At 38.0% G+C, this 11,828-nt stretch overlaps 1 protein-coding gene across 2 annotated transcripts; it reads right to left on the bottom strand.

Annotated features, from left to right (window-relative positions):
* Positions 1-9,423: 9,423 nt before the first annotated feature.
* On the bottom strand, positions 9,424-11,070 carry LOC107616612 (uncharacterized). 2 transcript variants are annotated; one of them, XM_016318568.3, is made up of 2 exons: positions 10,801-11,070; positions 9,424-10,286 (listed from the first exon to the last, which is right to left on the bottom strand). In XM_016318568.3, the coding sequence occupies exon 2, from the start codon at positions 10,263-10,265 to the stop codon at positions 9,873-9,875; it is 393 nt and encodes a 130-aa protein (XP_016174054.1). In that variant the 5' UTR covers positions 10,266-10,286; positions 10,801-11,070; the 3' UTR covers positions 9,424-9,872. The 2 variants fall into 2 exon arrangements, with proteins under 2 accessions (XP_016174054.1, XP_088355813.1); XM_088499687.1 differs by having other exon boundaries at positions 9,424-10,270.
* Between the last annotated feature and the right edge of the window lie 758 nt (positions 11,071-11,828).

Genomic DNA, 11,828 nt, shown 5'->3' with positions numbered 1-11,828 from the left:
AATCTGAAATACCTCGAATTGTATTAAATAGGAAATCAAATTAAACATAGGAATTCATAACCCAATTTGGCAACATAAGTAATCAATAGGGGAAATAGATAAAGTAGAATACTAAGACAATTAAAAGTAGAAAAGAAACTAAATTAAAGAACATTGAACCTGGAATTGAGAAAATGAAGAAATCCTAATCCTAAAACCTAAGAGAGAGGAGAGAGCCTCTCTTTCTAGAAACTACATCTAAAACCTAAAATTGTGAATTATCAATTAATGTTGAATGAATGAATGGATTGATTCTCCCACTTTATAGCATCTAATCTGCATTTTTTGGGCCAAAAACTGGGTCAGAAACAGCCCAGAAATCACCCCCAGCGATTTCTGATACGTCCAGCACGTGGCAAAGTCATGCGTACGCATCGTCCACGCGTACGCGTGGATTGAATTTTCTCCTGGTCACGCGTGCGCGTGATCCACGCTTTCGTGTCGCCTATCTTCGGGGCAGCTATGGCAAATTATATATTGTTGCGAAGCCCTGAATGTTAGCTTTCCAACACAACTAGAACCGCCTCATTTTTACCTCTGTAGCTCAAGTTATGACTGTTTGAGTGCGAAGAGGTCAGGGCTGACAGCTTTGCAGTTCCTTCAATTTCTTGTATTCCTTCCACTTTTGCATGCTTCCTTTCCGTCCTCTAAGCCATTCCTGCCCTATAATCCTTGAAATCACTTAACGCACATATCACGGCATCGAATGGTAATAAGAGAGGATTAAAGTTAGTAAATTTAAGGCCAAAGAAACATGTTTTTAATTATAGCACAAAATCAGGAAGAAAAATATAAAACATGCGATTTCTATGAATAAGCGTGAGAATAATGGATGAAAAACCTCTCAATTTAGCACAATATAAACCATAAAATAGTGGTTTATCAAGGACCTTACTAGCCATCCTCTCACCACCAAAGTGACCTCCGTACTTGGAACCATGACAATGCCAGAGAATCTGTTGCGTTTCCTCATCTGAGACACAACGCCAGATTATGCCATCTTAGTTTAAAAGATAAGGTTCTTCCAACAAAAAGTAGTTTTCATTATTTAAAAGTTTTTTAACATCTTTAGTGTACTCTTTGGGAATGAACCTCATGGCCTTGTAGTTTACAATGTCTACAAACCATGGAGCCCTCTGAATCATGAAGAGTTGCTCATCCGGGAAGGTCTCAGTCATACCAGTGGGTTGTTACATCCCTTCTTCAGACTCAATCCGGAAAAGATGGTTAGCCACTTGGTTCTTTAACCCCTTTCTATCTCTAATCTCAATGTCAAACTCCTGAAGTAGGAGCACCCACCTGATCAATCTTGGTTTAGAATCCTACTTGGTTAGAAGGACTTAAGAGCAGCATACTCAATATAAACAATAACATTGGAATCAATTAAATAGGATCTAAACTTATCAAATGCAATACTACAGCTAGTAATTCTTTTTCTATAGTTGTGTAATTCTTTTGCGCATCATTTATTGCACGGCTAGCATAGTAAATGACGTGCATAAGCTTGTCTTGTCTCTGTCCCCAAGACAGCTTTTATAGCATAATCACTGGCATCACACATCAATTCAAATGGTAAATCCCAGTTGGGAGGAGCTATGATGGGAGCAGAGACAAGCCTAGCTTTCAGAGTTTCAATGGCATGCAAACAATCATTATCAAAATTAAAAGGAATGTCAGCAACCAAGAGGTCGCTCAAAGTTTAGCAATCTTAGAAAAATCCTTTTTAAATATTCTATAAAATCCTGCATGTCCCAAGAAACTCCTAATTGTCTTTGCATTAGTGGAAGGTGATAATTTTTCAATTACCTCCACCTTAGCTTTATCAACCTCAATCCCCTTGCTTGAAATTCAGTGCCCAAGAACAATATCTTCAATTACCATAAAATGATATTTTTCCCATTCAAAACAAGATTTGATTCTTGGCACCATTTCAAGACTAAGGATAAATGCTTAAGGCAAGATTCAAAAGAATTACCAAAAACAGAAAAAACATCCATAAATACATGAATGAACTTTTTAACCATATCTGAGAAGATGAAAGCATACACCTCTCAAAAGTTGCTCTGACATTATAGAGTCCAAATGGCATCCTCCGATAAGTAAATACTCCAAAGGGACATGTGGATGCCATCTTTTTTTATCTTGAAGGTCTACAGCAATCTGATTATAGCCAGAATATCTATCTAGAAAGCAGTAAAAAGCATGGTTGGCTAAGCTCTTAAGCATCTGATCAATGAAAGGCAAAGAAAAGTGATCATTTCTTGTAGTTATGTTAAGCCTTCTGTAAAAAATACACATTCACCAGCCAGTGACGGTCCTTGTGGGAATTAGCTCATTCTTTCATTCTTGATCACTGTCATCCCTCCTTTCTTGGGAACCACTTGCACAGAACTCACCCATGGATTGTCATAAATTTGGTAAATAATCCTGGCTTCCCAAAGCTTCATTACCTCTTTTTGGACCACTTCTTTCATTGTTGGATTGAATCGCCTTTGTGGTTGCACAACCAGTTTAGCATAATCCTCAAGCAAGATCTTGCGCATACACTTAGCTGGACTAATCCCCTTCAAATTACTAATGGTCCACCCAAGAGTTTTTTTATGACTCTTAAGTACCTGAAGTAATGCCTCCTCCTCCTCATGCCTCAAAGAGGAGCTAATAATCACTGGATAAGAATCATGCTCGCTTAGGAATGCATACTTCGAAGAGAGAGGCAAGGGCTTCAACTCAAGCTTCGGAGGCCCTTCCTCTTTATGAATGGCGTGTGGTTCCCCCTCTTGAGGTGGTGAGTTATCAATCTCAAGTAAATTATCCTCTTGAACAAGTGGTTTAACAAGATCAACTCTCATACACCCCTCAAAATCACTAGGGTGTTTCAGAGCCTCAAGCACATTAAGGACTACCTCCTCTTCATTGAACTTTAGAGTTAATTCACCCTTTTTCACATCAATAAGGGCTCTACCTGTAGCTAAAAAGGGTCTCCCAAGGATAATAGAGGCATTTTTGTCCTCTTCCATGTCCAATATTACAAAATCAGTAGGAAAAATAAATGGGCCTACTTTCACAAGTAAATTCTCAACAATTCCAAGAGAAAATTTAATTGAATGGTCAACAAGTTGAAGAGAAATACGAGTAGGTTTTACCTCATCAATTTGGAGCTTTCTCATTAGCGAAAGTGGCATGAGATTAATGCTAGCTCCAAGATCACATAAAGCTCTCTGAATAGTGATGTCTCCAATGGTGCAAGGAATCAAAATGCTCCCAGGATCCTGCGTTTTCTCAGGAAGGTCCTGCTGGATAATGGCACTGCATTCCTTTGTTAGCACCACTGTTTCACTCTCTTTCTAGTTCCTCTTGTTACTCAACAATTCCTTCATAAACTTGGCATAAAGAGGCATTTCCTCAAGGGCCTCTACAAAAGGAATATTGATCTGAAGCTTCCTGAAGATCTCTAAAAATCTGGAAAATTGCTTGTTTTTGGAGGCCTTCTGAAGCCTTTGAGGATATGGCATCTTACGCTTGTACTCAGGTGCCTTAGGCAACGCCGAACGTGTCTCAAGATCAACTAGAAAAGGGTTATCCGGGTGTCTAAGGGGGTTGTGCTCCACCTTATTCTTGTCCTTCTCTGGAGCTTCTTTTTCAACAGGCTCCTCACTAACCTTTGCCTCAGAACCTGCTACTTTACCACTTTGATGCACGAAAATCTGTATCTCTATAAATTTCCTTCAGCAAGTATACCGAGTTGTCGTCAAGTAAATACTCATAGTAGAGTGAGGTCGAATCCCACAGGAATTGATTGATTGAGCAACTTTAATCGGAGGAATGTTCTAGTTGAAGTAAACAGATTTAAATTGAGATTTGGAGAAATTTAAATGGCAGAAAACGTAAATAGCAAGGAATGTAAATAATGGAAAGTAAATGGCAAAATGTAAAGTGCAGAAAGTATATTGTAGGAACTTAAATGGGAATGAGGATGATAAACATAAATGTAAACAGCAGAATATAAAGAATGGGGAGATAAAAAATGGGAGGTTCATTGGGCTCAGGAGATATTGTATTCTCCGGATCAAGTTCATTCTCATCTTTTCCTCAATCCATGCAACTCATTGATCTCTTGGTAATCTTAGGTGATTGAATTCCAATTTCTTGGCAATTCAATCTCTCTAAGCTTGAGCAATTGCCCAATTCCTTGATCTAATTTTTCATGGGAAAAGATGAAGTTCGATCACTAATTATACCACATGTTTTTCCAAATCAAAGTATTGGTAGAATTATATGTCACTATATCCATCCAACCCCCAATCCGGTCCAACATGAGAAAGCATTTCTAGCATGATTTTCTCATTCCTCTTCCAAGGTTCAGAGGAAATCCAAGTATGAGCAACTTCTCTTCCGAGACAGTTACTCAATTAGATGAAGATCGAAAGCTTTCAAGTAAATCAAAGAGAAAGGAAGGAAGAAGAAGAATAAGAACTATTAATGATCGATTGAATTACAACAGAGCTCCCTAACCCAATGAAGGTGGGTTTAGTTGTTCATAGCTCTGGGAATGGAAAAATGTAAGATACATTGAAAGTAAAAACTGAATTGCAGAGAAAAGTAAATACAGAGTGTTTATAATCCTGGATCCCCTAGGTCCCCCCCTTTTTTTCTTCTAGTTCAAAACTACCCCTATATATACTACTTCTCTAATCTTCAGTTAACTCTGCAAGTCTTTGGATGTGGGCCTTTGATCTCAGTTGAAGCAGTTACGATCTCAGTGGGCTTTGCTCAGCTTGCTGGGAGATTTTGAATTGGGTGGCTTTCACGTTAGTCAGGCCGTTAGTGTGGTTCACGTTAAGTGCAAATTCCAGGTTCGAAGACGTAGTAACACTAACTTGGTCACTAACGTCCCCTAACCCTCTTGAGTCACGTTAACCCCACTATTAGTGGCACTAAAGTGGCCACTAACATAGCCTTTCCTAACACTCAAGCACGTTAGTGGTGCTAACTTCACCACTAACGTTGCTAACACCCTTTCTCCACGTTAATGGCCCACGTTAGTGGCACTAACGTGGCCATTAATGTGGGCAATCCTTGGCTTGAACACGTTAGTGGTGCTAACTTCACCACTAACGTTGCAAACCTCCCCTTTGTTCCACGTTAATGCCCACATTAGTGGCACTAACGTGGCCACTAACGTGGGCATCCTTGGCCATTCCTAATGTTAGTGGTGTTAACTTCACCACTAACGTTTCAAGCTCTTCATTCTTCCACATTAGTGCCCACGTTAGGCACTAACGTGGGCTTATTTGCCCTTCGAACACGTTAGTGGTGCTAACTTCACCACTAACGTTGCAAGCTACCTCTTCCTCTACGTTAATGGCCACGTTAGTAGCACTAACATGGCCACTAACGTGGCTTTTCTGTGCTTTTTGTTACCTGAAATCAATCGAACAAAGTGCATTAAAGTCTTGCTCTTAATCATGAGATGATGCATCATCCATTTTATCATTCAATCCTTGCATTATTCTCATGAAATTGTCTAGAATTCACAATGTTTGTTTGAATCAAGGTATGAATGCATATTCAACCAAATACTTACTTATTTCCTAAGAAAATGCATGAAACTAACTTAAAACAAACTAAAAATGGCTTGTGAAATTAGCCAAGATGCCCTGACATCACACTTCTAAAATGAATGGACTTGCACTCTTTCCTTGGATTAGGCACTGTATCACCAGGAAAGATATTGGGAGGCTTTTCAAACACTTGCCTGCTCAACTGACCCACTTGAATCTCCAAGTTTCTGAGTGAAGCTCTGATTTCCTGCATAAAACTATGAGTACTCTTGGAGAGTTCTGCAACTATAGATTCCAAGTCAGATGTGTTCTGAGGGAGAGACGGTTTTTGTTGTGGTTGAGAGAGTTGGAACTGACGGTTATTGAAATTATTCTGATTAAAATTACCCTGAGAATTATTGAAATTCTGCTGCCTCTGAGGTTGATCCCTCTACGCAAAGTTTAGGTGATTCCTCTACCCCTGATTGAAAGTCTTGGAATAGGGATCATTATTGGGATTTCTAGAGGAATTTCCCATGTAACTAACCTGTTCGGGAGGAAATTGAGCATAATCATAATTCTCACCTTGAGGGAAGCCACCACTCATGTCATAGGAAGTATCTTGAGTATTAACAGCTAAGACTTGCATTCCACTCAAATGTTGAGTAATAGTATTAATTTGCTGTGACATGGCCTTGTTCTGAGCAAGAATAGCATCCAATTCCATGACTCCTTTCTTCATAGAGGTCCTCTAAGAAGAATACAAATATTGGTTGTTAGCAACCATCTCAATCAACTCATTAGCCTCTTCAAGAGTCTTCTTCATGTGAAGGGATCCGCCTACAGAATTATCTAAAGACATTTTGGCGGTCTCAGAGACTCCATCATAGAAAATCTGTAACTAAATCCAGTCTGAGAACATGTCCGAAGGATATTTCCTGAACATCAACTTGTACCTCTTCCAGACTTCATAGAGGAATTCACCATCTCTCTGCCTAAAAATCTGAACATCAGTCTTCAGTTTAGTCAAATTCTGAGGTGGAAAAAACTTGGTCAAGAACCTATTGACCACCTTATCCCAAGTATCTAAGCTCTCCTTGGGCTGTGTGTCAAGCCACTGCTTAGCTCTGTCCCATACAGCAAATGGGAAGAGAAGCAACTTGTAGACATCAGGATGGACTCCATTAGTCTTTACAGTGTCACAGTTCTACAAGAAATTTAATATAAGCAAGTTTGGATCTTCCTGCGGGAGTCATGAAACTGGCAGTTTTGTTACACCAGAGTGATCAACTGAGGCTTCAGCTCAAAGTTGTTAGCACCCACAGGGGTACAACAATGCTATTCCCGTAGAAGTCAGGGCTAGGAGCAGTGTATGAATCAAGTATTCTTCTAGGTTGCCCAGGCACATTAGGAGGATTAACAACATTGGGATTAACCATATTGTTATTGTTAGGCTCCATAGTAAATTCTTCAGCTTCTTTCTCAAAATCGTCCTTGAGATTCTCAACAGACTTATAGGTCCTAACCTGCTGTAAACGCCTTCTTAAGGTCCTCTCAATCTCAGGATCAAAGTCAAAAAGAGGTTTTTTGTTTCTGTTCCTGCTCATAAACAAACAGAAAATAAGAAAAAAGTGAGAATCGCTACGTCAGAGTGAAGAGAATTCCCAGTGAGGTAACCTGAGTAAAGAAAATAAGTGAAAAAATAAATAAATAAAGGGCATTAGAATTTTCAAAAATCACTAAAGGAATTAAGCCTACAAATTCGAAAATAATAGAGAAAAATAAGCAAAAAAAGATTCGAAAATAATGGAGGAAAAATAGCTAGAGAAAAATAAAATAGAATAACTAAGGGGACACCAAACTTAATTTTAGAAATTAGGGGAAGAATTTTAAATAAATGAAAGCTAAAATTCAAAAATCAAAGAACAAAATTAAAAAAAATTAAAGCAAAAACGTCTAATCTAAACAATCAAAGAATGAGTAGTTGTCAATCACAGTCAATCCCCGGTAATGGCGCCAAAAACTTGGTGCAAAATTAGAATACCACAAACTAACCGGCAAGTGGACTGAATCATACCAAGTAATACCTCAGGTGAGTGACGGTCGATCCCATGAGGATTGATGGATCAAGCAACAATGGATGGTTGAATGATTCACTCAGTCAGACAAGCAGAAAAGAGTATTTTGGGTTTTAATTTGCATAAACCAGTAAGTCAGCATTTGATCAAGCAATTAGTAAATTTGGTGTAAAAACTATGTGAGAGAACAATTAAAGTTTTAGTGATGTTTATTTTTCTGGATTTATATTTCTTACCAACTACTTTAATCATGCAAAGATTCAATTCATGACAAACTGCAATTGACTAAACCCTAATTCCTTAGTAATTTAGTCTCCTCTAACCTAATCAACCGCCAATTCCTTGGTCACTTAATTTAGATTAAAGGGTTAGGTCCAATCCTAGTTTATTAGCTGCAAAAATCCTAATTACCCAAATATAAGATGATTATATGTCACGTATCACGTTAAGTCTAGACAATTAGTGATTTAGGAGGAATTACTTTCAAGCTGTTATTCAAGTGAGTTATCTTTTTCAAGAATCAACAAGAATATATGTAGAAAAAGAGTTATCTTTCAATACACTCAAATTCATAAGATGAAGAGCGAAAGGAATCCTTAAATTTAATTAAATACATTAATTAAAAAAGAGTGACAATAGTATTAATCCACAGAATAAATAGAGCTCCTAACCTTAACAGGGGAGGTTTAGTTGCACATGACTCGAAGAGAAAACTAGGTTTCAAAAGTGTGTAGACTGTAGAATGAGGAAGAGAAGAGAAGAAGAGGCCCGAAAGCTTAAATCTTTTCCCTTTTATGTCTAACCTGATTGATTTTGAATTAAAAATAAAAGAAATAAAATAAAATAATATCTAAACCCTAAAAGATTGTGTTTGGTTATAAAAACAAATAAAATAAAATAAAATAAAATAAATTATTAACAAAATCTTCATCCAACGAAACCTTCTTTCAAATCCAAATTCGCGATGTTGGCGCTAAACGCCAGATTCAGCGTTTACCGTCGCTGAGGCAGAGATGAATTGTGACGTTACTGTCTTTCTGACGCTAAACGGGAGACTTGGCGTTTAGCGCTACTAGCGCCTTATTGTTGCATGAATTATGAAGCTCCTGGCGCTAAACGCCAGAACGGGACGTTTAGCGCCAACCAGCCAGAGGCCTTGCTCGCATCACGAGACGCCTGGCGCCAAACGCCAGGCTCAGCGTTTGGCGCCAGCTTGGCAGCTTCACTTTTTCTTCTTTATTTTGTAAAATTTTCTACACGAACTCTGCAAAAAGACAAAAGGTGTCTTTTAATTTAGAGTTTAATTTTGATACACTGATAGTGTAAAATAGTTTACACTATCAAACATAATTGAATGACGGTGTAAAATAGTTTACACTATCAGTGCATCAAAATTAAACTCTAAATTAAAAGATACCTTTTGCCTTTTTACTCCAACCAAATCTAGCTATAACAAATAAGCCGAATACATAATAAGAAAATCAATACGGGTTGGTCTAGTGGTTAGTTCACTATTCCAGTTAAACAAGTGTCTAGGAGAATTTTGAATCTTGCCTTATGCATGCAACTACCTATTAGTCAGCCACAAACTTTTAAATGAAGTTCTGATTCATGACAGAGAAAAGACGAGCATGCGTGTTATAAGACCAAAAAGAATGTTGCAACTCTAAAATGTCTACCCCAGGGTTGTAGTTGAATTGTAAAGTTGAAAAATTGTGAAGCTTAGATAAACTCAAATCGTAAACTTGTAAATTGGGACCTAAACATTTAAACGTATAATTTAATTTGAGAATTTGATCATCTTAAAACTACAAAAGCTGCAGTAGCACATCAACTAGAGGCGCCTGGAAAGAAATTCTATTTTTTCCAATTCTATGTTCTATAAAGAACTAAACATACACCTTATATAAGAACACATAATGGTGGTTCAACAAAGTCAAACTCTATATACATAATCCCTTTGAATCTACTAGTCTACTAGGCTGTACAAAAGTATAGGACTTATTCAACAAGGAAAAGTTTAGGGGGCAACAACTTTGTTAAATTTTGGCCAACATGTAACCAGTAAAGAAAAGTGAGTCATTAGATGAAATCTCACACCAATCTCACACCATTAAAACCATCATTGATGACTATTTGATGGCTACAAATTACAAAAGTTGTTGGCCCCTAACATTCCTCATTCAACAAAATCCAACCATATTCACAAATAAGATCAACTAGAGGAAACACCACATTTTCCCTGTAACCAAGGCAATCTCCTGTCACCTTTGAGAGAGACGAAGATCTCACGGGCAGTGGCATTGTTCTCAAACAAGTCCAAGGCGAGGAAGTAGACTCGATCATCAACACCCTGCAACTCATCCAACACCTTGATGCACCTGCTTATGGTGAACCTGTCCTCGTTCTTCAGAATCACACTTGCCCTCATCTTTGAAGCAGCAGCTATCTCGAGCATGGCGTCAACAATGGCATCTCCGGTAGCCTTTCGGCTTCGCTTACGGCTACCTGAACCAGATGGCACAGCAGCAGGATGACGCTTGTGCCCATCCAACATGTTCACATCATCTCCAGATCCAGAAGAACCATCCTCATCCATGTAAGTCATTACCACTGTAAATAACACTAACTAATGAACAATATTACTAGGGCCACTAGAAAACATGAGAGTTTTTTTGGAATACTTATATCAGGAATTGACATGATCTATAAGTCAATATGGGGTTTGAATGCAATGGTGTTATGCGATAACAAAAATTCTTAAGACTTGATAAACAAATCAAATCAAATCAATCCTAGAATACACTCATGGGTTTGAGCAAATTAAAATTCTTTTCTTATCCTTAAACATCGAAACTTAAGACTTGATTAACAAATCAAATCAATCCTTAATCGAACTCCTAGTAATACGCTAGGTGAGGTGATTGACTACATTAAAACAAGGCCAATGTCTAATTAATTTCTAACAGCTTATGCTGCAACACTAACAGCATTCAATGGACACGCTCAATTGCCTCAAATCCTCAATGCACGTAAAACACTAACCAACAATGAATATAAACATTCCCAGAGTGAAAAAATAGTATTTTTAACGCCAAATTGATGTGAAGTGCGACTAGGGCAAATGGGAAGGAAAATCGTACCGTGTCGCAGGTTCCTGTCGGATTTCGATAGTTAGGGTAACAAAAAGTTAGGAGAATGGAGGTATTGTTCGAAATTGGGTTGTTGAAAACGCGCTATTTGAATCTCATTGCGTGGGTGAATGTCAGTGATGGCAGAAAATGGGGGAGATCAGCAACTTTGGAAACCCTAACAATAGAACGATTGAGGAAGAAGACAGTAGCTGAAGTGTTAAAACGCACCGTTTTTACCTTCTGCATGCTCCGCTTCTGTTCTTTTTCTGTTGAGAAAATTACAAATTACAAATAGGTCATTTTAATTTCTGACCTTTTTAAAATTAAAATATTGTAAAATGTAATAGAGATGTGTCATGTGTGACGAAAATGTTATTATGCTGATGTGGCTATACCGATATTTTATGTGAATGTGACAAAAATGTTTAAAAACAAAAAAGTCTTTCACCTCTAAAACGACATTGTTATAGTTTAAATTCTCTTAGCCCCTTTTGTTTTTGGTTTATAGTTTAAACTAGGAATCTTAACAATACTACCATGTTAGATAATTTAGCTAGAAGCAATATATTGCAAAACTAAATTGTCGTCTTTTTATGTCTTAGAAATTAAGGCAAATAAAATCTCAACCAAAATTTTTAGATAAAAGAAAAACAGAAGGCTATAATTCTAAAAGTTTTACAAGAGCGTGAAAGGGCAATTTCTAGCACGAACCATATTTCCTTTGCTCTTTGAACCATATCGCGCGATGTTGTGCCAAGAAATTGCAGCTTTGCGCTTGTTCTTATGCATCGAAATATTGTTGTTCCTCTTCCAGTTCCGAACCTGCAGCTCTACCTCCCCTCTCGCTCGCAGTGCGAAGAACGTGTTCTCAATGCAACCACTGCAATCCTCAGTAACTCGATGGGAAGCCATTCGAATCCTGATGCAGAAGTAAAAGCTGCTTTTTCCTTCGGCGAGAATACCGACAAGAACGCGTTCTTCGATGCTGAACCAGCGTGCTGCAGAAGCAGCATCGAATTGAACACAAACACACCACG

The sequence above is a fragment of the Arachis ipaensis genome, chromosome B9 (genome assembly GCF_059453495.1).
Source record: "Arachis ipaensis isolate K30076 ecotype BB chromosome B9, ASM5945349v1, whole genome shotgun sequence".
In the NCBI taxonomy this organism is placed as follows: Eukaryota; Viridiplantae; Streptophyta; class Magnoliopsida; order Fabales; family Fabaceae; genus Arachis; species Arachis ipaensis.
This window is presented reverse-complemented; position numbering and strand designations above follow the sequence as displayed.